The 27,217-nt window shown below is 37.8% G+C and overlaps 1 protein-coding gene across 1 annotated transcript in view; it reads left to right on the forward strand.

The window, feature by feature from the left end:
- The window catches only part of WASHC4 (WASH complex subunit 4), a 41,346-nt gene that overhangs the window by 8,108 nt on the left and 6,021 nt on the right, over nt 1-27,217 (forward strand). Inside the window, exons 6-29 of the mRNA XM_086479536.1 lie at nt 20-87; nt 2,895-2,977; nt 4,019-4,061; nt 4,589-4,692; nt 5,329-5,449; nt 7,518-7,641; nt 7,742-7,869; nt 8,579-8,739; nt 10,922-11,048; nt 12,329-12,454; nt 13,742-13,849; nt 15,655-15,801; nt 15,899-15,978; nt 16,878-16,983; nt 17,819-17,935; nt 18,899-19,067; nt 19,206-19,360; nt 20,863-20,937; nt 21,786-21,890; nt 23,418-23,552; nt 24,305-24,413; nt 25,100-25,166; nt 25,875-25,961; nt 26,502-26,649. Coding sequence (XP_086335662.1) covers nt 20-87; nt 2,895-2,977; nt 4,019-4,061; nt 4,589-4,692; nt 5,329-5,449; nt 7,518-7,641; nt 7,742-7,869; nt 8,579-8,739; nt 10,922-11,048; nt 12,329-12,454; nt 13,742-13,849; nt 15,655-15,801; nt 15,899-15,978; nt 16,878-16,983; nt 17,819-17,935; nt 18,899-19,067; nt 19,206-19,360; nt 20,863-20,937; nt 21,786-21,890; nt 23,418-23,552; nt 24,305-24,413; nt 25,100-25,166; nt 25,875-25,961; nt 26,502-26,649 — 2,693 coding nt within the window. The remainder of the gene's footprint in view (nt 1-19; nt 88-2,894; nt 2,978-4,018; nt 4,062-4,588; nt 4,693-5,328; nt 5,450-7,517; nt 7,642-7,741; nt 7,870-8,578; nt 8,740-10,921; nt 11,049-12,328; nt 12,455-13,741; nt 13,850-15,654; nt 15,802-15,898; nt 15,979-16,877; nt 16,984-17,818; nt 17,936-18,898; nt 19,068-19,205; nt 19,361-20,862; nt 20,938-21,785; nt 21,891-23,417; nt 23,553-24,304; nt 24,414-25,099; nt 25,167-25,874; nt 25,962-26,501; nt 26,650-27,217) is intronic.

Here is a 27,217-nt window from a genome sequence, read left to right on the forward strand (position 1 = left end):
CAAATGTTTGTCTTTTAAGCCACAGATTCCAGCATGGTGGAGGGAGATTGCCAAATACAGATGGGCAGATTTGTTTCTTTCTTGCAGGTAGAGTATGTTTTGATTTTTTTGACAGCAATTATAATCTTATTTTTACTTGCAAAGTGGATTTAAGTCTTCAGTATCCTGCTTGCATCTTGCTGAAAGGCATTGCAGTCATTTGATGTGTTACTATGTTTTGCCTGCAGACCTGTCACAACCAGCTAATGTATCACACATTGTTTTGGGTTTTTTTTTATACTTGTCTAAAGCTCTGGAAGTCTAATGAGAGAAGAAATTATAGTTTGTGTAATCACTGTTCAAAGAAATTAGAATTCATTTAAGAAAATTTCAGTAAGAGAAGATAAATTAATGTTGTTTCATTTGATGGTGAAGTTAAAGATTTCTGTTTTTATGGTTTTGATTAGCAAGTTTTAGTTTTCATTGAACATTGGGAATGGATTAATTGTTTATTTTATTTTTAGCTGATAGAAGAAAGCGAAACTAAAACATGTGCCTGGAAAAAAATTGCTTGTGCCGCATTCAAACTTCCAGGGAAGAACACTCATTTCTTAGACAGTTTGGTTGTTATCAAGGTCCTTTGCATGAAAACAGGATCTGTGTTTCTTCTGAGGATTTCCTGTGCTCTTGAGTTTCAGTTTATTTTGTGGAATTTTTTTGTCTTTACTATAGCTTAAGTGACTGTCCTGTTCCAAAAAATGTTTCTATTTTTATGCAGTATTGCTTGTATGAAATATCTGTATTGAAGTAGAGAATACACAGGAAGTTTCCAGAATGTTTAAACAAATTCTGGTTTAACAAAGGGCTAAAACTCCTGTTCTTGTTGTATAGTAGCATGGCAGTAGTCATTTACTGAGTCATAACAGGTTGAATGCTATAGGAAGCTGTTTCTCAACCTCTTCTGCAGTGCCCAAGTGCAGTTAGTTGTTAGGATATCTTTGTGGGTGTTTCTTCATCTTTCAAGCGTTTTGTCCTATCACCTTTGTCAGTTTCATCCTTCATCCTCTATTTCTTTCCAAGCAGATGTTTGAGACCTTTTAGTGGTTTCAAATTGGGGTTACTGTACACTTATGTTTTTCCAGACTTTTTTTTTCCCTCGTGCTCTGTCCAGGTGGAAGTTGAGAGCAGGGTGACTGATTGTCTGGATATCAATGTGTATTGCAAACTCACTCTGTAGAACAAGTTTATTTTTATTTGTGGGGTATATGCTGATATGTATGTATATAGGGTAAACACTACACAAAAATGTAGCAGTATTGCTTGTGAGCCACTTCACATGTGTGCTACGATGGCTTGCTGATTGTTGAGGAACTTTGGAAAGAAGGGAGATGCAGGATGTTGCCCCAAAGGGAGGGTTACTATGCTAACGAGTGTGCATTGCTTTGGGGAAAGCTATGAGGAAACTTTTTTCCTTATGGAGTTTGTTCTTTTTCAACTGTTGCGTTCCACTGAATCCCCTCAGTAGTAGTCTGTATCCATAGACTGGGGAATGCTGTTCTAGTCAATGTTATAAGCGTATCCCAAAGGCAGTGTGAAAACATGAATGAAGATGACAGGTGATATATTGCTTTCGTAGAGCTAATGTCCAGCTGTTGACTTATTGCCTCTTCTGAGTTCAGGATTTCTTGATTACCTGTATGTAATAGCCTCAAATTTGCTGTCAAAACATTTTTTTTTAAAAATGATCAAAATAATGCTGTGAAACACCAGTTAGGTACTCTTGATCCGGCAGAAGACAGTGTATTTGAAGAAGTCTGATAAAATTATAATCTCGTCTGTATTATGTAGTTGCTAATACGTGTGTGCTGTTAAATTGGACTGTTTTCTGGAAGTTTTAAAACGGCAGTTGGTGCCCCTTCCCCAGGAAACATGATCTCAATTGTCTATTAATCTATTCCTCTGGAATCTGTTGGCTTGTTTCAGCTGCATCTGTTATAGCAATACAAGTATAAGAAGTAACAACACTTTTATGTTTTGTGAAAACTGGTGACTAATAGAAGGCAGAAGCCCAAATAAGCTCTATTTTTGATGGAGAGGAAGACAGAATTCAGCTGTTAGCCAGTCTTCTGGCAGGAGCCCAGGCTGGCTGGTTCGCTAGTGTGGGCTGTCTGCTGTGAAGCCATCTGTGTGCTGACTGGCTAGACTCATCACACTCTGACTTTTCCGATGGGATTATAGGGTGCATTAATGAGCAAATATTATTGCTGTTAAGGGAAACTCAGCTTCGTTTATCCTGTTGCTCAAGGAATGCCTTGTTAAAATCCGTTGTAGAAATTAAGATAGTAATCTATGTGGTCGGAGCTGACCTGTTCTTACTCATTTTGTACTATGTAACTGAGCTCAAGTTCTGCTTTATTCAAGTATTCTCTCAAAGACATTGTCTTGTCTCTTTTTTTATTTTTAAAGCAATATTCTGTGGATTATCACTCTTACAGTAGGTACAGGCTTCTGTGTTAGTTTCTAATTTGAATTCGGCTATCACCAGCTCCCAGAGAGTGACTCTTGAATCTAGTAGGAAAAGGCACAGCCTTTGCTATGAGGGATATTCTCTCTGAAAGTACTTAGGCACTGTTGTCAAGTCAATTCTTACTGTCTTTGAACCAATACTATAAATAGTCCAAGTTGTACTGGAAGCTTGTGTTCAGTAGCTTCTTAGTGTAGTCCCAGATCCTTTTTTCGAGCTTTTAGTAGGATGTTTTCCATCCTGCTGTAGGTCTGTCCACTGACTTGGGTTAGGGATGTAGTTAGAGCTTGGGCTGCAAGTTCAATGGTTTATGTTCAGTATTTTGGATGTAATAACTTGTGTATGAGGAAGGTCTGTAAATATATATGAATTTTATTTTCTTGTATTTCAGGAACTGTCTTGCTTCGTTACCCGATGTCATGAAGTGGTGGTGAATGTAGTGCATCAGTTGGCTGTTCTCTATACTAGCAACAAGTAATTGTTCCCTAAAATGCTGTATTGTTTCTATGTAGTTAAACAAATGTATAAAATATGAATGTTCTGTCTAAGGCATGGTCACTTTTGGAATGTTATTGTCTAGAGGTATGGAGAGTGCTTCGCTGTGCAAGTTTGGGCTTCATAAGCCATTACGGAAGTGGATTTATTTACTTCTGGAAGACGCAGTGCTTTTATATAATGAGATGCAAGAAATTTTTTTTATATTTTTTTTGATACAACTGATGTTTGAGGCACTCGGTCTTTATGATTAAGAGATATTATTACTTTTTCATCCTTGCTCTGTTTGAGAGAGATTCCTTTTGTTGGCTGATACAGTGGATACCAGTAGCTTCAGAAGCTTGAAAATCAGATCACTTCCACAGACTGTTTTAAATATGTGAATCTTGGTATATATTCCTCACAGAACAACTGTTGTTTTAACACCTGAAGTTGAGCTTAGTAAGGGCTGTTGGGTTTAGCTCCTCTGAAAACTCTGAGGAGAGTTTAGCTCTGAATATAATTGCAGGGCCCTTAATTCCTTCCTGCCTCTGCATAGGATAGCATCATTCTTCTCATTTGTATTTGTTGTTTTCATTTTTGTCTTGCACCACAGCACAAGGTAGACTTTCTGTATGGTGCTGAATGAACAAGGTTGGATGTGTAGCTTGGGCATGACTTGGTTAAATATGTGAAATGATTTTGTACTTTTGGGCCACAAGGCTGTATGTACCAAGGCTACTTGCTGTTAGCATAATGGAATGGGGAATTGCCAATACACATGTGCACTGAATGCAATCAATCGTTTGAAACAGTTGCATGCTGTACACTTAAAAATGCAATGTTAAATGTGATCGTAGCACACAGATTTCAGATAACATATTTTTAATCAGATTTTGAGGTTCTTTTGTTTTCTGAAGTTACTATGTTAAGGAAGAAAAATGTACCACAAGAAACAAAGAACACACCATGGTACACAATTGATAAATATGCTCTGTTCTAAGGATTAAAAAGACATTACAATATTTATTTTATTTACAGGAATGCACCTAAAATTATAGAGACATCTGGAGTTCATTTTCAGGTGGGAATGATTTGTAACCCTTTTGCTTATGTTCATATATATATGTCTTAGTCATTAATCCTGAGAAAAGCAGCAAGAAAGTGAGTTTCAAGTACAACTTTCCATCTGGGATCTCCTTTAAAGGTTTTATTTTGTTAATCAGCTTTTTATGGCCTTTATGTGGAAAGGGCTGGTATCTTCGTGTCTGTCATATTCTAGCTTTCTTAGCTGAAAAGTCTCTGCACACTCCCTTAATGTGTGCAATATGTGCTTCTGCATGTAGACAATTTTAAAAATCCTACCTTCAATGTTGAAATAGGTCAGTGAACTTAAAGCAGTGCCAGGACACAAACTAATGTTCCTTGTGTCACTACAAGAAATACTAAACCTTTAAGCTACCAAATCAAGAAATCTCTGATTTAACTCTCTGATGACTTGTTTGCTGATAGTATACTGAAAGGAACTGAAATTTTACATGCCATGCAATACAATAAACTTTTCAGTAACTACAGTCTTTTTTTTTTTTAAAAAAAAAAAAAAACCCACAGGCAATGTATGAGCATCTGGGAGAGTTGCTCACAGTCTTAATCACTCTGGATGAAATAATTGACAATCATGCCACTCTGAAAGATCACTGGACCATGTATAAGAGGTGTGTCTCTGAAGGTGTGAAAAATACTCCCACAGCATAATTAAGATAAAAGCATATCCCTGTGTCTTTTCCAAGAAAGTTAGTGTGGCAACATGGATTTTGGTAGCCCTGAGAGTTTTCCAGAAATCTCAGTGAAGAGTAAGTCTAAGCTCCCACCGTGTCCTTCTAACAGCACCAGTTAAGTTTTTTAAAGGGCTGAATGTTACATTTACAGTACATGGTAAGCATCTTGGCAAACAGTAGTAGTTGGTGCGGCTTAAAATATATTCAATAAGAAATCTGATTTTGTACAGAACTGATCTAAGACTATCCCTATCCATATTAATCATGGGGTTGGGAATACAGATTTAAGTAAGAATGATATCTCAAGTAAAAGCTGAAGAGTCAAGAATTATAAAGGTAGTTAAATTAGTGGAATGGTAACTCTGTCTCACTGAAAACCTAAATAAGTGGGAGATATTCAAATGCAGGTGGCTTATACAGACCTAGTGGGTTTTCGGTTTTGGTTTTTTAATTTTGGAGTTGCTGCTGGGCACAGATGTGCAGATCTGTTATCAAAATAGTACAGGATATGATAAAACTGTTAGCATGTTTTAATTGTGTTATATGTAAGTGTTCCACACCTACTCCTTACAGGCTGCTAAAATCTGTCCATCACAACCCTTCTAAGTTTGGAATTCAGGAAGATAAACTGAAGCCATTTGAAAAGCTGCTGTTAAAACTGGAATGCCAGTTACTTGATGGAATGATATTTCAGGTAATGAAATCTATGTTTTCCAGTATGATAAAGGGGAAACTATTATGTTAAAACAACACTCCTTTTAGAATGGTTGGTTTGTTTGGTTTTGTTTGTTTCTGGATATGGTGATGTGTGAATTTGGCTCTTCTGTCTGTGCATGGGGGGGGGGGGGGAGGCGGGCAGCAGCAAAAAAAGGCTCTGTTGTAAGATTCTTCCTTGCTCTTCTCATGTGCTAGAACTGTGCCAGGCTTTGAATGGTAGCAGCTAATACTTACTGTTTTGCAGAATTAAAGAAACGCGGGCAACTTGGCATTAGGACTATGTATTCTCAGGGATTCTGTTTCCCGCCAGAGATTTTAATAGTGGGCAGGCTTACATAGCATAGGTTCACTTTATTTTAGCTGCAAGTTAGTCTCCTCAGTAATCTTTAAAATATGTTAAGTGTGACCTCTTGTTATATATTTTGTCTCATTCTTAGCGTAAGAGACAGGTATCTGTCATTAGGTACTGCTTCAGTGGTGTATACCTCTGAAAAGGCAAATGTACAGGTGGATGAGAAGGATTATTTTTCAACACAGTTAAATGTGTTCATACAAGGAACTATCTCTTTTTTAGAAAAGTGTATTCGAGACACTGAAATTGGATGTTGTGGCATAGTGGGCAGAGGATAGCATTGCTGAATCTGGTCACAGCAGAGTCAGTTGAACAGGACTTGCTCAGTTCTTGCTGTTTCGTCTTAAATGGCGTAGGAAAAAAGGTTTTGTTCTGTAAAAGCCTTTGAAAGGGAAATTTTAGATAAATAGTAAAGCACAATTTGGCTTATTCTTTCAAAGGATATTGCTACCAGCTATCCATTTTTCATCTTATATTTCTCTAATGTTGCATTAGTTCAAAGACTTCATTGTGTGTTTGAGACATCAGTAGGATTTGTCTGGTGTTCATTCAGACAGTTTCCCCTCCTGTCCTGCATACACCCCTTCCTAACAAAAATACATGAAAAATATTCATAAATACAATTCCATTCAAGACTTTTCTAATATCTTTAGTGAATCTGAAGTGTGTGTCTTTTTAACTATTACGTGGATTTTTGGTAAATTATTTTAACCGCCACCAGTGGTGTGGGGTTTTACACTACATGTTCATGAACCACATCCTACAAGTGACTTGCATGATGATCTTGTTTAGTTAATGAGTAGTTAGTAACATATTATAATGTAGAAATGCAAATAGGCATCTAGTTTCTTACCACTAGCACATCAAGTGGTTTCTTTAGAAATGCCTCTTAACAGATATGTGAAGTAAATAAAATAAGAGAATCATTAGATTGGAATAGACCTCTAAGATCATCAAGTCCAGCCATTGACCTAATACCACCACGCCCACTGAACCATGTCCAGAAGTGCCACATCAACATGTTTTTTGAACACCTCCAGGGACGGTGACTCCACCACTTCCCTGGGCAGCCTGTGCCAATGTTTGACCACTCTTTCAGTAAAGAAATTTTTCCTGATGTCCAATCTAAACCTCCCCTGGTGCAACTTGAAGCTGTTTCCTCTTGTCCTATTGCTTGTTACTTGGGAGAAGAGACCAACCCCCACCTCGCTACAACCTCCTTTCAGGCAGTTGTAGAGAGCGATAAGGTCTCCCCTCAGCCTCCTCTTCTCCAGACTGAATAACCCCAGATCCCTCAGCCGCTCCTCACCAGACCTGTTCTCCAGACCCTTCACCAGCTTCGTTGCTCTTCTCTGAACACGCTCCGGCGCCTCAATGTCCTTCTTGCAGTGAGGGGCCCAAAACTGCACCTGTATTCAAGGTGCGGCCTCACCAGTGCCGAGTACAGGGGCATGATCACTTCCCTAATGTTTTTTTTGAATGCTAGGTGTGAGAGAAGTTTTTAATGTTTTCCATTATTACACTAAATAATTTAAGCATAGTTAAAAACCTATATGTCAAGTATAAGTAACTTCAGATTAGTGTTAAATCAATGTGCTCTTGCAGTATTCTTCTCTTGCAAAATCAGTATTCTTTTAAGGTACACAATTCATGGCATTATCGTAATGCTTTTTTTTTTTTTCTTTTTGCTCAGGCCTGTATAGAGCAACAGTTTGATTCTGTGAATGGTGGAGTGTCAGTGTCGAAGAACAGCATGTTTGCTGAAGAATTTGCTCATACTCTTCGCACAGCTTTTGCAAATGTTGAAGCCAAACTTGGTAATGCAAGCTCATGCTTCTCCTGTCAGCTTCACTGTTTCTAAAATGGTTTGTATTGTTTGTCTGGGAGTAGACTTCAAAAAAAGTGTTTTTTCTGCAGGTGAACCTTCAGAAATTGACCAGAGAGATAAATATGTGGGTATCTGCGGCCTCTTTGTACTGCATTTTCAAATTTTTCGGACCATAGACAAGAAATTTTACAAGTCATTGTTGGATGTCTGTAAAAAGGTGAATGCTTTATTCTTTTTCTCAGTAATTAAGAGCGGGGGGAAGTCTGCAGTAATGAGGCAAGTAATTTTCTTAGTTGCATAGCACAGATTTGGGAAAAGAAAGAACACACAATTTAACAAAACAAGTTGGAAAGCAGACCTAAGATTTTTCTACTTTTTATAATTCCCTGCACCCTCCCATTTTCCTTTAAAGATGGTCTAAAACCTGTGCACTTGCTTAGCAGCAAGGTAAATATCTTGAAATTGTTGTTAAAATGTTTCTTAAGATTAATGTGTCACTGAAGACAAAAAATTGAGTTATGAGTGTTGTGGGACTGAATAAATGCTGTGGGTTTTGACCTTGGCTATAAACATGTATTGTGAAAGACCTCCAAGTCCAAAGGCGATTTGGGCTTTTTCATATCAGGTGGTATTAAAAAATTATTAAATTCTCCAACACTATTTAGAATCACTGAGAGTGGTTGCAACTTTGCCTGTGGTGTCCTTAGTGGACTTCTAGGGGAGAAACCTTTTTGTAACGTGACTGTAACACTTTGCAGAAACTAGTTATGCAGAAATAAACTGAGTTATGTGTTACGGTTCAAAAGAGGCATAAGAAACATGCATGGTGGCATAGTATTTGTTGTAGTTACTTATGTTTATTGCTACTGTGTAGTATTTTCCCCCTCTTTTCTTTTTTTCATTGTATTTTTTTTTTCCACCCCCAGGTACCAGCCATCACATTAACTGCTAACATTATCTGGTTTGCTGACAACTTCCTGATTCAGAAGATACCGGCTGCTGCCAAACTTCTGGACAAGAAAAGTATTCATACAGTTAAAATACAAAGGGAGAACTTTCTACAACAGAAGGCACAGTCACTTACCAAGTATGCTTCCTAACTACTGCTTCACAGTGCTGTTTGGCAAATAGTTTATAAGCACATGGGGTGGTTCTTTCAGTGTAGTAGCATGTTGTGTAGTGTTGTTCAGTGGTGTTAACTTTTCCACTTCACTGCAGCTATATGTGTTTTGGTGTGATTGTTTCATTTGATTGTTTCAGTTATTTCTATTTCCATACTTTAAACTTCCTCGTTTTTTTAACTAGTGTCTAGTAACCTGAGCTGCTTTGTTTTCTGTTAGGGCTCTCTGCTTTCTATGTGTTTATGGAGGTAGGTAGCTGGTAGGCTTATAGAGGAGTTTTTCTCTGCTTGGTGGTGATACTTTCTTTGCAAGCATTTCTTTCTTCATGACTATTTTAACTGCTTGTTTAATGGTCTTTGGAAATATCTGTATTTGAAAAGGCTTTGCTTGGTTTATATGCTCTGCATGTAGATTGCAGGTCACTTCTCTAAGTTCTTTCTAAAATACATTTAAAGACAAGTTGGAATTTTTTTAGTTGTCAGTCTTGTGAACAAGTGTGCTGCACTGCACTGCACAGGGAGATAACAGGGCTAAGACTTCTGTTTATGTTGCAGACCAAAAAAAAGGTGGAAAATTGAGTCTGTGGAATAGAAATAAAAACAACATTTTGCAGGTTGTCTTCCAGCCATGTATGCAGGCTGGCAGAACTGGGTTGGAGGGGAGGAGGGAAAAGCAACTCCATGCCTACATGATTTTCTGACAGATTATTTTCACTACTGCCCTGTTTCTGTTTCAATCTGCCTCTTCCTGGTTTGTGTTCTACATCCCCAGGAAGATTCAAGAGCTCTGACTGAATTATTTTCTGGAATTTAATTGCTAGATGGAGCATAACTGTACTGCTGCTTTGCTTCTGGTCTTGGGCAGTGGTACAAGTCATGCCTTGCAGCTCCTAAGATTAAGAAAAGGTTGAAAAAAAGAATCATTTAGGTTGGAAAAGACCTTTAAGATCATGGAGTCCAACCATTAATCCAGCACTGCCAAGTCCACCACTAAACCATGTCCCTAAGCACCACATCTACATGTCTCTTAAATACCTCCAGGGATATTGACTCCACCACTTCCCTGGGCAGCCTGTTCTAATGCTTGACAACCCTTTTGGTGAAGAAATTTTTCTTAATGTCCAATCTAAACCTCCCCTGGTGCAACTTGAGGCCGTTTCCTCTTGCCCTATCGCTTGTTACTTGGGAGAAGAGACCGACCCCCACCTCCCTACAACCTCCTTTCAGGCAGTTGTAGAGAGTGATAAGGTCTCCCCTCAGCCTCCTCTTCTCCAGACTGAACAACCCCCGTTCCCTCAGCCGCTCCTCACCAGACCTGTTCTCCAGACCCTTCACCAGCTTTGTGGCCTTTGGATGCACAATTTTGAGGATATTGTAATAAAATCCAGATCTTGTGATCTTGTGTCTGCTGATTTGAGTTCTGCCAATTCTGGCATTTTTACAAATTCTTGCACTGCCCTTGATAATTGGACTGTCACCTTAAAAATGAGTACTCTTTAAAGTGTAATTTTTGATGTCATAATGGCCTGAATACATTCCTGCTGTAACTACTGTAAGTAGTATTGCAGTGTCAAAATTCCGTAGCATGGAATAAATAGCAGTTTTAAAAGTGAACTCTACTTAAACATTTTAATTACAACTAGTGTAATCCAAGCAGATTAACTTCTGGAGTATTACCTTATTTATGAAAAATCCGGTCTGGCATTGATGTAATGACAAGTTACATTTGTGTGTGTGTATGTATATAGCAAAAACTTAAAATTTGGAGGAAAAAAGTTAACATCAGTGCAGGACATTTTTGGTTGGTGTTTAAAAGCATTTTCTAGCAGGTTTATATACTGTTTTAATTTGAAGATGTTTAGTGTTTGTACTGCTAAAAGTGACATTTGCTCTCTTGAAAGAGATCATTTTGACTCTTTAGGATACACTTACACAGGTATAATTGTCAGACAAACTAATCCTTATCTATAAAGGGTTGAAATGTAAATGAATGCGAGATTCTGATACTTTTGAGAATGGAGAGTTATTATTTTGGCGACTGAATATTTAATGTATTTCCCTTGCAAGAATTTAAGCTTTGGAAAGAGAAAAGAAAGTCCTCATACTCTTCTTACTTGAAGCGAGCAACGTTCTTTGTTTCTTTCTTCAGAGATATGCAGTCATACTATGTTTTTGTGAGCTCATGGATGACAAAAATGGAATCTATCTTGTCAAAGGAGCAACGCATGGATAAATTTGCTGAAGATCTTTCTAACCGCTGCAATGTCTTCATCCAGGTGTGCAGTTTCTTAATGTGGTGATGCAGCGAGCTGATGTTTTGGTAAAAGTTCTTGAACATAAACAGGAATCACAGAAGTTCTGTGATTATTGGTGTGTTATTTTACAATGATACTCTTAAGTAAATCTGTAAAAAGCTTTTCCATAAGGCATGTGGGGAAAGAGAATCTGACTAAATATTCAGTGGCTAAAATTTTGGATTTTTCTCATGACTTAGGATATCAAGAAAGCTTCATTTCCTCTGTAGTAAAGGTTTTGGGTTTTTTTCCTTTTGAGTCAGTCATGAGGTACATAAGTTGGACTGAACCAGTGTCTAATTTAGTTTTATTTAGCACAGTACATACTTCCAGTAAAGGTTTTGTGTTGTTTCATTGTGCTTTGCCTAGTGATGGTACTTTGCAAGAATCTTACTACGTTCCGAGGCAGCTGGTTTTCTTTTGGCCTACTAACAGCATGTAGTCTTAATGTAAGATGCATCTTATTTCTGAATTTATTTTTTGCTAGTTTTTCTATGTATCTATCTGCCTGACAGAAATCTGATGAGAATAGGTGTGTGGTAGAAGCATGATCCTGAATCTTCCACGCGTAAAGACATACATGTACTAGGTTCTGTGGTTTTTATATTTGAGTTATTTGCAGTGGGCTTAAAATTTTGCTCTGTAGCGAATTGTTTCCTACACCACTTGCTGTGTTTTCCTAGGCACCCCTTTTATCATTACTACTTTTCCTTTGAAATAAGTGGAATAACATTTTTGTCATGCTGTGTGTAATTGACATTGTATTTAAAAGCTTAGCATACATTGATTTAGAAATGATTGCGCTTTTTATTGTGGGATGAGCAAATCCATTTAGAAAGTGTAGCACTGTGTAAATACTGCCAGTGTATTTGTTCCATGGAATCTGGAAGTTTTAGATTTTTTTCTGGTAGGCTGTTTCGGGGGGGGATGGGAGTTGTTTGGTGGGTTGGTTTACAATACGTCTGAAATGATTAGACCTTTGAGGCTGTGTGATTTAATTCACTGACCTGTGTTTTAATTTGGCTCTAGAAGAGGTTAATGATGAGGTGATCTGATGACTTGTAGGCAGTTTTATGATGTCTGCCTCAAAGACTCTTATTCAGCTTTGGGATCACAGGCTTACTAAGTGGAGTGGTATGTTCTCTAGTGTGAAGAGGCAAAAGTTAGCTGTCTGTCAGGTATGGAAGAAAACAGAGGACTTATTTGGTTGCTATGTTGTGAAAGTATTTTTTTTTCCCCCCCCATACTAATTTTATTTTTAGGGTTTTCTTTATGCATACAGTCTTAGCACCATCATTAAAACTACAATGAATCTCTACATGTCAATGCAAAAACCTATGACCAAAACCTCGGTGAAAGCTCTATGCAGGCTTGTGGAACTTCTGAAGGTAGGTCACTGGATGAAAATTGTTTATTTCATGTAGGTCTTTACATTGATCAAACATCATGTATTAAAAAAGAACAGAAAAAACCCTGAGATGGGAAATAGTTTTGCATGGATGGCTTCTTGTTCAATACTGGGTTTGGTTAAAGAACAGGAGATTTGGGATGCTAGAACTGATTTTTAGGTAATGTCTAACTGGATTCCTTAGTTGGTGTCACAGAATGATTGAGGTTGGAAGGGACCTCTGGAGGTTGTCTGGTCCAGCCTTGTCATGCTCAAGCAGGGCCACCTAGAGCTGGTTGCCCAGGACTGTGTCCAGATAACTTTTGCGTATCTCCAGGGATGGAGTTTCCACAGCCTCCCTGGGCAGCCAACCTATGCAGTGCTTGGTTATCCTCACAGTAAAAAAAGTGTTTCCTGATGTTCAGAGGGAACCTCCTGTGTTTCAGTTTGTGCCCGCAGCCTCTCGCCCTGTCACTGGGCACCTCTGAAAAGAGCCTGGCTCAGTCTTCTTTGCATCCTCCCTACAGTATTTATACACGTTGATAATATCCACCCTGCCAAGCCTTCTCTTCTCCAAGCTGAACAGTCCCAGCTTTTTCAGCCTTTTCTTATATGTGAGAAACCAGTCCCTTAATTATCTTCATGGTCTTTGGCTGGACTCTCTCCAGTATGTTGATGTCACTCTTGTGTCTAGTTCTGGGCTTCTCAGCACAGCACTCCAGGTGGGGCTTTACCAGTGCTGAGTAGAGGGGAAGGATCACCTCTTTCAACCTGCCGGCAATATTTCGTCTAATGCAGACCGGGGCACCACTAGCCTTCTTTGTAGCAGGGGCACACTGCTGGCTCACATTCAACTTGGTGTCCACCAGGACCCCTAAGGTCCTTTTCTGCCAAGCTGCTTTCCAGCTGGGTGGCTCCCAGTGTATATTGATGTCGAGGATTGTTCCTCCCCAGGTGCAGGTCTTCACAATTCTGGTACTTTTTCCAAAAGGAAGATACTTTTGTTTTGATAACTTCAGAAAGCAATGGTGAACAGAACTGGATTATTTAAAAAACAAAACAAAAAAACCAGCAAAATTTACATCAGTCGTGAAACTTTTTTTTATGCTCCTGAGTGGTTGATTTTTCTCAATTTCTAGGGGTTAATTGCAACTGCTACAAACAGCACATTACAAAGTGGAAAGGGTCTGTATCTGCAGCGTGGATGAGTCAGCCAGTGTAAAGCTAAATTCTAAAGGCAGCAATTTTGGTAACTATATGAACTGTTCTGTTTTGGGCTTGACTTTAGGCAATAGAACACATGTTTTACCGAAGAAGCATGGTTGTGGCAGATTCTGTGACACACATCGCTCAGCACCTGCAGTATCAGGCTCTTCACTCTATTTCTGTAGCCAAGGTATGTAATCATTCTAATAATTCTAATAATTAATCTTCCTATCTAAGTGTTTAAAAAACATCTTAATTTAAAACTAAAGTATTTTTCTTAATTTTGCAAAATCTGTAGTGTAGTGCTCTGTCATAATTGACAGATAGATAAGCTGTCCAGTAGGTCAGAGCTTTGCCCTAGAAACAGTACAGCATAGATGGTTGTCTGGTTTTGACCGAGAATAGTTCCTCTCTTCCTCTAAACTGCTGCATCTCTTGTCGTGTTCCTCTTGTGTTTTTAGTTTTTATTTCTAGTGATTTTCACAAACTGACCTTTTCTTACGTCTTTTCTGATGCACATTCTTAAAGCGATCTGTTATAGATCTAAGCAAACAGGGTGTTATTTACTTAAATCTTTGTCTGCTTGGCAAAGTAGCAGTGGTTAATACCTGATGGCTTACAGGAGTCTAATGTGGGCATAACTTCACTATTTCACTGTGAGATAAAATGGCTTCTGGTGGTGAGACACTGTAATACCTATATGTTAGATCTTTCTATAAACTAGATCAGTTTACTACACATTCTGCTTATCAAATCTTGAATTTCTGAATTCAGGGCAAATGGAAAAAAAAAATGAGGTTTTAGTATACGTATTCTGATGTATTACTGATTGTTTTGTTCTTTCATTACATTCAGTAGCAGAATTACAAAGGATATATACTGTTGATATCAGTGAAGCTATTAAATTTTCCTTTTATTTGGCTGTAATCTCAACTTATGTATCTGGCATCTCCATATCTTCTAATGTAAGCAAAAAAAAAAAAGTTGTACTTATACAAAACTGATCTATATCTCTTTGTATTTGTATATCAGGAGTGACATGAACTGAAGAAGTCCTAAGCTTCAAACCTGTATATCTTCAAACAGTTCACATATATTTAGATAATTTGAAAAGGTTATGAAAGTTATATCTGTAATTACAGTACAAAGTATTTCTAAATGCACAGAAATATGCTAAGACTTGTATATTGAGCGACATCAAAGAGAACACATCTGTAAACAATTCTTGATATTTTACGACTACTCAGAAAACATGTAAAAGGCAAATGCTGGTAAATAGAAATATTCATTAGTACTAATCTCTTATCTGCTCCACTTCGTTTCTAAGTGCTGTAAGGTCTAAGGCATATACCTAACATAGCTTTAGCATGTAAGGTTAGGAGCTTCATGTTGAACATTCTGCCTTAGAATCAGAAGAGGTTTTCTTTAACTCTTTCATGAAACTGTACCTTTTCTGAGTTACGCTGCTTGCAAATATGTGTGTGACTAAAACTTAGCCAGAAGACTTGGTTCCCTTCATTTGTTCATGCAAATGTGTTTGCACTTAATCTTTCTGATAAATTAGAATTTGTAGAAAACTGCAAGTTATCGTTATTACTGTGTGTATGTGTCTTCTGGCTGTTCAGCTGTAAACTGGATTTTGTTACCAACAACAGGGAGTCAATGATTAAAAAATAATGAACAAAATGTAGATTACGTGTATTAGAATTAAAATCGGCATGCAGTCACATGCAGCCTGCACAGTATTTGTATGCTGTATGACCTGACCCATGTTCACGCTGAACTGCACACATTCCAAGTGTATAGATAGGTTTGAACCGTTGAAGTGACAGAGTAAGTGAATCTGGATTCAGTTAGCTCAGTTCACAAAACATAAATTGTTTGCAGAAATACTTAATTTATGACAAGTCCATAAGCTTGGGAAAGAAGAGGTGAGCTATTGATTTTGGGCTTAGATGACTTTTCTCTGAATTTCTCTGTCTTTCTGTCATCAAGAAAAGAGTAATTTCTGATAAAAAGTACAGTGAGCAACGCCTGGATGTCCTCTCTGCTTTGGTGTTGGCTGAGAACACCCTCAATGGGCCAAGTACAAAACAGAGGCGACTAATTGTTTCCCTCGCATTGAGTGTGGGAACGCAGATGGTAAGTACCGTGATTGTTGCAGACCTTTCCTTGTTTGCTTGTAGTATCTTATAAAGAAATATAATCTTGTCTTTTTTTTTTTTCCTTGTTTGCACAGAAAACTTTTAAAGATGAAGAACTCATGCCCCTTCAGTTAGTTCTGAAAAAACTAGACTTGATCAGTGAACTTACAGAGCGGTAAGCAGTGGCATGTAATCTGTAGAAAGCAGTGTAGTGTCGCTGGGGGAGCTGGATCTTCACTGTGCGAATTGCAAAATCTGGTAGCTGCATGCTGGTTGTGATTTTTTTTGCACGTGTTGTAGGCCAGGGATGGACAGAAAGAATTCCAGAGCTAAACCTGGAGCTCACTGGTCTTTGGGCAAGTTGTATTTTACCTAACTGTTGCCAATTAAGTAATCCACTTCTCTGGTTCTTTAGAGATTCTGTCACTTTCTTGGATGACTCGACTCTATGTTAAGTTAGTCTTCCTCTTACCCAAACCCCAAAATTACAAGTTAATACCAGTCTGTTTGAGAGATCAGGCTGTTAGCTCACATGTGACACTGTTTTACTGCTCCTGTAGTTTCAGTGGACACTCTAGTTACATAATGTTGGCTGTCTGAAACCCAGGTAAATATCTGGGTTCCATGCATGCTTTATGGAGAGTCAAAAACACTGTCAGTGGATGGCTGACAGGATAAATTCCTGGGATAAGTGTTTTACACAGCTGGTATCAGGAGAGGCCTGTCTCTTTTTTTTTTTAATTACAGGAGAAACTTAGAGTATATGTTTGACTTTTAGGCTACTAATTGCATGCAATAAGAAAATAGTTATTTAGGATTTTGCTGTAATGTAAGGTTTAATTCTTTCAGAGGCTGAGTAAACCTTTCTTCTAAAGCATCTACCTTTTATTTATAAATAGCCTAGTGGAAAACAAGAAATAAAAATTTTTTTATTGAAGAACTTTTTTTTGAAGAGCGTTAAAGTAACCATGTAAAACTTGGACTTGAAAAGCAGTTGTCATAAAAATAAATATCACTGTGTTAGAAGAACGGCTTCTTCCAATTCTGTGTCTAATAAGTAACCTTGTATTCTAGAATTCGAGCACAATGTGACTGTCGTTTCTTATACTGGCATCGAGCAGTCTTTCCAATCTATTTAGATGATGTGTATGAAAATGCAGTTGATTCTGCTAGACTGCATGTAAGTAATGATGATAACAACTTAGTTTAACAAGTCACTTTAGTGGGAGGGATTCAGAGGAGGAGACAATAAAGCTTAGACTGAAGGGAAAGTTTTCTTAAGGAAAAAGTTCAAAAAAACCAAAACCCAAACAGTAAAACCCAGGGAAGAGTTACTACTGAGGCAGAAATTTCTTCACAATCTGAAGGATATAAAAGCAATCTTTGTTCTAAATCTAATTAAAGTGTATCTCTTAGGTTGCTTTAAAAATCTCAGGTTGCTGTTGTTAACACTGAGTCTCTGTGTGTCTGTCAGTCTCTCTGTTCCTATCTTCATTCATTCTAATTTGAAATGAACACCTCTTGCTAGACTTGAACATCAAAAGCCTTTGTTCCCCGTTGTGCTTACATATTTCTAAAGCATGGATCACTGGTCAGTGCTGCTGTGTGGGATAGTTGTCCTGTAGCTTTTTCCACCCCCCATCTCCCTTCTCCTCTTTGAAGTATCAGGTATTTGCTGCAGGAGTGAATCATGCTTTAGCATGCTAATCCTGGTAAAAATCAATCATCTGTTCCAGTATTGCGCATGCCATGGTCAGTTGCAGTACTAAAATGGATATAGTGCAAATAATTTCAGATGAAATAGCTAATAACTATGACCTTTCAGTATACGGATCAGTAGCAGCTAAATACTTCACATGAACACATTAAGGACAGGAAATTGCAGTAAGGTTTATGAAGTCTTATTTTTAATAAAAGTGGGAAGACAAGCAACTTTGTGTGTGTTAGCTTTGAACATTTTTAGTGTAACATGTCTGTTTAAACTATTATGTTTAACCGACAGATTCTTTTTTCAGTATATGTTTAGTGCACTGCGGGACTGTGTACCTGCTATGATGCATGCAAGGCACTTGGAATCTTATGAGGTGCTTCTGGAATCCTATGACAAAGAAATCATGGAAGTGCTCAATGAGGTAATTTGTGGTGAATGGAAATTGAAGGCAACACTTAGCTTGAAAGATCTTCTAGGCCAGCAACTATTGTACCAAACCTGATATGATCTATAAAAATAGCACAGAGACCTCTGAGATTGCTGTGAAGTGTTTTAACAATAAGAATTCACTGATGATTTTGGTTATTTAAGACCTGTCGTTGATGGTGTCTGTGTTGGCTGGGAACAGGAAAATACTGCATGCTAAATTACGTAAGTTGGCAAAACCTCAGTTACAGACTTGACTGTGCAGACAGGAGTGCTTTTTGTCAGATTAGCTTCTGCTTGTGTGAATGCCTAAAATAAGTACTACTGTTCTTAGTATGTATGCATGGCTTTTAGTAGTGAAGGCTCTGTAAACGTAGGTGGCCTCTTAGTGAATTATTACCTAGCATTACAAAGGATGTTTGACAGGGAGAAAATGTGAATTCAGATTTCCGGAGTCCTAGGTTTTAACCTTTGAACCACTTTTTTTTTTTCTTTTGACTAGTTCAAAACCAAACATTACATCATCTGCAGAAATTCAGGCCAAATTGCTTATTGCAAGATTCTTCCTCGCTGAGTTAGGTCTTATTGTTACCTAGGAAGATAGCCCTAAGCCTAGCCCCCTTAAGATGAGAAGCGATAATATTTAAGTTTAAATTGTGTTACTTCCTAGACGGAAGTTTTAATCGTGTACAGAACGCCATTAGGTAGCTAACCCTGTACCTTGTCTGAGCTGTGTAGCTTTTTCTTGGTGTTGTGTACTAGAACAAGAACACAGGAAACGAGTATCTTTCTGGTTCTCAAGTACTGAATCACTTTGACTTGTGTGGCCCTGCGTAGCAAAGCCGTCTTCACTAGTTTAATCAGTCTTCTATGCATCTCTGGAGAGAGATGTTAGTTCCACTGACAGAGCATTGTAAGCAGGTGCTAAACATGACCTTTTTTTAATTTCCCTGAATAGCACTTACTGGACAAATTATGTAAAGAGATAGAAAAGGACCTGCGCTTATCAGTTCATACACACCTAAAGCTGGATGACAGAAACCCCTTCAGAGTTGGTATGAAGGATCTGGCTCACTTCTTCTTTCTGAACCCAATACGTTTTTTCAATCGATTCATTGACATAAAAGGTGAGGAGTTACACGTTTTCTTGATTCCATTACATTCATCTCTCCTACACTTTGGCTTAGTGTATCTTTTCACTCTTTTCCCCACTTCCCTAACTAAATAGGTGGTATTTTATAGTTCATCCTTCTTTGTATTTACAGCTTATGTCACTCACTATTTGGACAAGACCTTCTACAACTTGACGACTGTAGCTCTTCATGACTGGGCCACCTACAGTGAAATGAGAAACCTAGCAACTCAACGCTACGGGTTGTGTATGACTGAAGCACATCTTCCCAGCCAGACTCTGGAACAGGTACAGTGCCCGCAGGATGTAAATATCATTTGTTCCCTTACACTGTCATACTAGCTAGCTATTCAAAGGACTGAGTCGTTGAAATGAAAGTACCCAAGATTAAAGCACTGTTTGGAAAAAGTGACCTTTAATTTCTGGTTGACTTCTGAGACAAGTTCTTTATCTGCCTTTGGAGATAACACCAATGCTAGTTAAGATTTAATAAAATGAAATAGAATGTACGAAGTCAATGTTTTCTTGAATTTAGTATCAGCAATTTGGCGAACAATACATATGGAATACAACTGTCACAAGTCATGAATGACCTTCGAACGGTGGGTCTTTGTTACTTGCTTCTCAGTAGGTTCTGCTTAGTGATCATAATGAGAAACTGCTTCACAGGCTGGACATAGAGGACTTTAGGACATCCGTGCTTAACTTAGTAGGAGAGTGACTGGATACTGCTGAACATGGTTGTATATAGAGTAAAGTTGTAGTTTTGTCAGGTTAATGGTGAAGGCATTCACTGTTACAGGGTTGGTGCAAAAGAAATACAACTTGCATATTTCTGAAGACTTTCTTTTGAGAGTTTCAGTATCTTGGATATTTTTGGCAGTTAGCTTCATTCCCTCATTTGTCTGGTTAGCACATTGGTGAAAGCGCTTAGAAATACAGCCTCGTTTTCTGATGTTGATGATGGCTGTGTCTTTGTAAGTTGAAAGAGGGCATGAACTAAGAACTCTAGCTGCTGCTTGGCCCAAAAGTGCAGTGAATTAGTTTGTTTCTGGCTTTGGCTTTCTATTGACAATATTTGGCCACCACATTGTTATAAAGAGTTAAATCATTTCACAACATCGGTTTTATGATATTCATTCTGGTATGAGCTTTACTTCAAAACAAAGACACCCCACGCTCCATTCCCCACCAGCCTCAGCAAAATCCTGATGAAATCCTTGTCAAAACTGGAAATAGAGTGTATAAATTAAATTGCATCCTCTCTATGCACAATGATACCAAAGGGACTCTTTCAAGCAAAACAATTGTAAAACTTATTTTGTAAATAGAAAACTTCAGTCTTCTAGATAGGTTGGGCAAAATAATATCAAAAAGTAGCTAGATGCTTATGTCTCTATAGACACATAGATTTCTACAGAAATCTCTTAAGGCAAGATTCCATTTTCTGGAATCTGAGAACAGCTGAATCTCAATTGTCTTTTTTTTTTTTAACTGGGGCTTGTGGAATACATTGGAGGATCCCTTACTTTTAGGGGAAGTTGGGAAAAAAACAGGCAGAAGTGTAGATGTTAAAACATGAGCTGAGCTGCTCTTTTCTCCTCTAATCGTTGTCTTCAGACACTGAACAAAAATTAAGAGATTCTTCCTTTTGCAAAGCGAAAACATTGCTTTCTAAAATGCTTTCAAGTAACAACAGAAATAGTATTTGTGCACGTTAGTGGTTAGGCATGTCAGTAGTTCTTGAGAATTTTTATCATAATCATTCTCAATAGATAATATTGTTTCAGGGTCTGGATGTTTTGGAAATCATGAGAAATATTCATGTGTTTGTATCCCGCTACCTCTACAATCTGAATAATCAGGTAAGGTATATCCTATACTTTTTCCTGGATTTGGCTCTGATTTGAAGGGAGTGAGAAATGCAGAGTAGTATACATGTAAGAAAACCCCAAGCTGAACATACATAATAACAAGCTGTAAAATAGCTGTTGCTGCTCTACAAAAACATCTTTGTGGATGCTGTAGGTCGGTCTCAGAATGTTTTCTAAGCATGTTTTGAGTACAGTGTGCCAGTAGGATCACTCCATGTCAAATACTCCAGTGAAGCTAGGAGAAGGCAGCAAGGATAATTGGCTGCTACATAAGGACATACTAAGAATGTGATTTTTTCAATTTGAGAGAAGGATATTGAAAACGGGTTATTAGAGGGATGAAATAGTGAATGACGTGGAGAACATGTACAGGGAACAGCCCATTGTGGTTTCTCACAATGTGAGAACGAGGGATCCACTATGAAAATGAGCAGCTTCCTTAAGGAAAAGGAAGTACTTTTTCTCACAGCACATGATTCAGTAGTGGAACTCACTGCTGTGGCATATAGTGGGGCCAAAAGTACAAACAGGTGCCAAAAGAGTTTAGACCAATTAATGTAGGATAATAATGGATGATAAGGATGATAATAATAGTAGTGTAGTCTCAGTAAATATGAGAGTTTGGATGCAACATCTGCCTCGGAATTGTTGAATCGCTGCTTTGCGGAGATCAGAAGAACCTAACAGATAAAATTTATTGTATGCATGATGTATTTTCTTGGTTCTTTTCCCTAATCGCCAGTTATTAGCTGCTCTCAACTAGGATGTGGGCTATGTAGATTGATAATTTATCACAGAATCTGTTTTGGCTAAATAATTTCATTCCCCCCATTTCCCAGATCTTCATTGAAAGAACAAGTAATAACAAACACTTGAATACTATCAATATCCGACACATTGCTAACTCAATTCGAACTCATGGAACGGGAATCATGAACACAACAGTGAGTATCTTTTGTGCCATTGTTGGATTTTTGTTTTTTTAATAGTGCACAAATGCCTCCAGGCTTTTGCATCTCCTGATGGTTTATTTGGTTGTGCAGTTTCAGTAATGCAATAATAATGTTCTGTGTGTATTAATAAAACAAATCAGTTGATGGACATGGCAGAAATCAGTCTCTTGGGAGTTATACCGCTTCCAGTTGTTACATAAAACTTAACAATGAGATCTAAAAACACATCAAAGAAGTTACAGATGTTCTGGTGGGACTCTGAATTTCAGTAAGGGTAAATAATACTTATCAAACCAGCATAGTAAAATATTTTTATTTCTATGTTACCTGCATAAATTAGCATGCTCTTAAGTTTCTCCTTATTGACCCTTAGTAGACAGATACTTTTGCTGCAGTTGAAGCAAGTCTTGAAGAAAGGCAGTGTTAATTTTTTCCTCTTGCACTTGTGAAGCTTAACGAGCGTCAGCTTTTCAATTTGTGAAACAAAAGCTACAGATCTCTGATCATTTATTGGAAGTCTGTGACTACTTACTGCAATGCTTTTAATGATGTCTGTAGCTAGGTGATCATTTTAACCAGCCGAAGGCGTTTAACCCTTTGCAAAGTAGATAAGGGCATTTCCAGTGGTATGCCTACTGCAGCAGGAATTTATCCTTGTGGGTCTCAAATTTGGATACAGTGCCAAAGGGATTTTTCAGGTCGATGCTTTCTAATCTGCTGCTCAGCTTCTTTCTACCTCTTTGCTGTTTTCTTTTTCCCATTTTTCTGGCCTTATCAAAAAAACCAAAGAAACTTGCTGAGATACTGAACCCGCTCTCAAGTCATTACTTTAAAAGTGGAGATGATTCGAAAAATAAGTTTTCCATGATTTCTTGCACTATTGGAAATAACTTCCCTTGCATTATTCTGCTGAGATCAGTTACTAAAAAACCAAACCAAAACCAAACCGAAACAAAAAAAAACCACTGAAACAAACCTGTTACATCATCTCCTAGTGATGTAAATTTTTTCACTTCTGATTGTGAGTAAAGTTATTCATGCAGACATGAGAAGTAATTGAGATGTTTAGGGTTGAAGCGTGCTTCTGCCTTATGGGAAAATGTTTTAGAAAACCTTGAGAAAGTGAAAAGGTGTCAGGAGGTTATGCAGATTCTGTAACTTGACTGAGAAAGTTGAGCTTGTCTGCCCTTTTCAACTCAAAATGTTTGTATTGCTTTAAGAGGGCAGTTACAGGATATTCCAGACATAAACTAATGGCTGAGTAGGGCAGGTCATAGAACTGAAATAGCTAATGTGATCCCTCTGCCCTTCCTGGAAGAGACTAGATCTTTCAGGAGAAGGATTTTTTTTTTATTCTTTTAAAATAGTGAAGTTAAAAAGGTAAGCTGAAAATAACAAATAGAAGTAAACTGAGTGGAAGGTTCCATATAAATGCAGGTCACTGAGTGCTGAAAACAGGTTGCTAGATATGCTTGCTCCTTTGCTAACTTTCTTGATTTGACTTCTTTTTTCTTCTAGGTAAACTTCACTTACCAATTTTTGAGGAAAAAGTTCTATATTTTTAGTCAGTTCATGTATGATGAACATATCAAATCCAGACTTATCAAAGACATCAGATTCTTCAGGGAAGTCAAGGATCAAAATGATCACAAGGTATAGTAACTTTTGAAGGACTGGAAGTAACTTGGCTAAAAGAAATGCTACTTCAGTGTGACTGAAGGTGCACCAAACCATAACATTCCTATTGTTTAAACGTGTATCTCCAGACGAAGTGACAGCTTTTGTCCTAGCAGAATGCAGTATTACAAATGTCTGCATTCAGGATGGCTTGCTTGCCTTCTGACTGCTCTGTAAACACGAGCTTGGCTAAAACCATGCTCTCGGTGACCTGAAAATGATGATTTGATGGAGCCATAGTCTGTTGGAGGTTCTAAACTTCTGGGCCAAATAGTGCTTAACAGTTATTGTCACTTTTGAATGATAAGAATATTCAAATTGAATCCAAAATGATGTGAACATGTAGCACTTATTCCAGTATGTAAAGATTTGGAGACTAGGGTCTGATTTTTTTTCCATGCTGGAAAATTGATTTCTCAAAAAATGAGATCAACTGTGTTTAATAAAATAGACTGCCAGCTTCTTTGTAAGTTAAGTGCTTATTTGTTTTGTGAATACTTTCTCGCCCACAGTAATGCTTCTGTTTTGCTTCTCAGCTTGCAGAAGTGACTTTGCCAAATGTCTTTTGTGAACTAATATAGACAGGGAGGTGTATAATTTCTAAGACAAATGAAGCTGTAGATGTGAAGTAGGAATACATTGCAAATTGAATTGTACTGACATGATGAAAATAATTTTTTTAAGGATAGGTAATTATTCTTACAAATTATTCTAAAATATTTTTCTAGTATCCCTTTGAAAGAGCAGATAAATTCAACCGTGGCATCAGAAAACTTGGAATAACCCCAGATGGCCAGAGCTATCTTGACCAGTTCAGACAACTCATAAGTCAAATAGGTATGAAATGCTGTCTAAGACAATGTTATAAATGTTATTAAATGGAAGAGAGCTTTATTGCCTAGTAACTGAACTTTTAGCTCAGGCTAAAAGTAGATTTAACTCCAGTCAGATGGATAGTACTTGGACCCCATGTGAGATAAATACTCTCATCTAATAACACAGAAATGGCCCTTGTATGTCTTAGTCTAAAATACAGCTAGAGCTTGCAGAGGTGCCTGTTCCCTTTTAAGTTCTTTTCTTTATGTTGTGGAACTGACTTTTATCCAGTTTGAGTATATTTCCCAGTAAAAAAATAGTGTTCTGAAGTTCACGTACTTCATAAAATGGCCATATATCCAGCTGAAGGAACTGTAAGTGATGCATGGCATTACAACGGTGTTTTCAGCCATTGATGCTGTAGATGTGCAGGACTGATCTGAACTTGCAAGTGTTTAATGTGCCCAGTGGAAAAGGTTTGTACTACTTGGACCTTATGCTATCATGAAATTTGTGTTTTATTTCTCTACATAGACTTTTGATACCAGGGTTCAGTGTAACTTTTTTAACTTGGCTTTCAGAACAGTTTCTTTGCCAGAACTATATGGCAACTTTATTTTACATTTCAGAGTTTGTAGGAGTTATGAAGAGTTTGAGTGTATTTAAGTAATTATAAGTTACTTCCATGTTTTTTCTTGTTTTTAAAGGCAACGCTATGGGTTACGTACGAATGATAAGATCTGGTGGACTTCACTGCTGTAGTAGTGCAATTAGGTACTGCCACAAATATTCCAATTTTTTCTGTTTATTCCTTCTCGTTCCTTTGCTCCCTATTCATGCTGATATTCCTTACCCGTCCCCTAGAAAATTTGAAGAGGTCTATTTTTATGCCTTCATTGAAGGTGATATCAAAACGAGTGCTGGAATTCAGAACTGTACAGTCATTGCCATAAGCCACTAAAAATCAAACAAATTCTATGGAAAAAACGCTGCAAAAGAGTTAATAGAATGTACGTGTAAGCCATTAGTCCTTCAAGTCATTAATTCTTGGTGATAATCACTTCGAGGGTGTATTAAGGAAAAATTGTACAAGCCTTGAGGAACGTGGAAGAAACATTTATTTGATACTTCTTTCTGTATAGATGATTGTGTTTATATAAGGTTGTTAAAACATAGTGACTCTTACATACAAATAAATAGTTGGTTTTCTTGCGAATAATAGTAAACTTAGAGTTATCAAAGGCAGCGAGTGCTAGAGAGAGGAGATGGTAGCCTGGTAAAGGCAGAAGTACAAAAAAATGTTGTGTCTGTTCAGAAGTTAATTTAATAGTGCCTGGATGAGAATGGTACAGCAGATGTTATAGACCTTCAAGGAAGTAGTTTGAGCCCAGAAGACTAAATTAACTAAATTTCTAAATTATGGCAGATGCTTCAGTAAACATAGACAGTTGAGCATAATCCTAACAAACAGGAAGTTTTCAGGTTTGTTCCCGATCTGGAAGATATTGTTAACTTTGAAGAGCTGGTGAAAGAAGAAGGACTCTCGGAAGAAACGCAAAAAGCAGCAAGGTACCCTAACATCATGTTTTTGAGGCCTGGGGCAGGGATGGGATGAGAGAATTGTAGTTTTAAAGTTATAAATGCAGCTATTAGTTGTGTGTGTGTGTGTGTGTGTGTTAAAAGTTCAATTGACTTTATGGAAAAATATTTCTTCTTCTTCAAAGCACAGAAAATAGAAGCAGTTGTTTTAAAAATGCCAAGTGGCGTTTGTACTAATAGACTGTTAGAACCTGGTTTCTTGAGAAAATCCATGTGGCTTCAAGGCTAACGAGCTTTCCTCACCACGTGTCTGATATCTACTTTTAGAATGTTCAGGGCTTTAGAAAACAAAGATGCAAGTATTCTATTATTAGACCTTTTTTGAGAAAATTAAATCAAGAAACGGGATTCAAGGTGGCTGTAGAGGTAGGCTGTAATCTTGGACACTCTGGTCTGAATACTGGGTTGTGGGGGTAGCTGAAGGGTGAAGAGGGGGTTGGTACCACAAGGGGTGAGTAAGCAAAGAAACTTCTAGCAGAAGCCAGGTAACACTTTGCTTATATTTTGCAGGCAGTTGGACTCTGTCCTCAGTGACCTCACGCGTAACTTTGCAGAAGGAACAGAGTACTTCAAAATGCTTGTGGATGTATTTGCTCCTGAATTCCGCAGTCCAAAGAATATGCATTTGCGGAACTTCTATATAATTGTTCCCCCACTGGTTAGTGTTTTGCATTGTCTGTAGCAGTACCTGTTTTTAAAAAAATGATTCGGATTGGGTTTGTGTTTAAGTATTTTGTATTAGGCTGTTGACTACCATATTCTGCTTTCTTCCTTGGCTATGAGTGGGACTATGTTTTGAGTGTGGCTTTGTCAATTGTCGTCCAAAGCCATGTTTTTCTTTTCATGTACTAGCACTCAAAAGGTAACTTTAAAAACTAAAAATTTGGAGAAGCCAAGGGGAAAAAGGAGGAATTGCAACAGCAAGGATGAAGGGACATTAAAACCATGTTATTCAGCTCTGTCGTGTGTGCTCTTTCTGCATCACGTTAGGTGTCTTTAGGCTCTTTTAATGTCATGTTCTAATGCAGTGAACTCGAGGCCCTCTCTATAGCAGTTGGACTTGCTTTTGCTAGTTGGCTTTGTTTAGAAAGAGTCCAGCTGAGTTGAGGTGGTGCGCACTTGAGTGCAGCATGCTGGGCGTTTGGAAGCAGTTCAGTTTGAAGGCCTAAATAATCTAATCAGATTCATCTGTAACATCCCATTTTAGAAACTAATTTTGGAATGTC

The sequence above is a fragment of the Leptosomus discolor genome, chromosome 1, assembly GCF_034619465.1.
Source record: "Leptosomus discolor isolate bLepDis1 chromosome 1, bLepDis1.hap2, whole genome shotgun sequence".
In the NCBI taxonomy this organism is placed as follows: domain Eukaryota; kingdom Metazoa; phylum Chordata; class Aves; order Leptosomiformes; family Leptosomidae; genus Leptosomus; species Leptosomus discolor.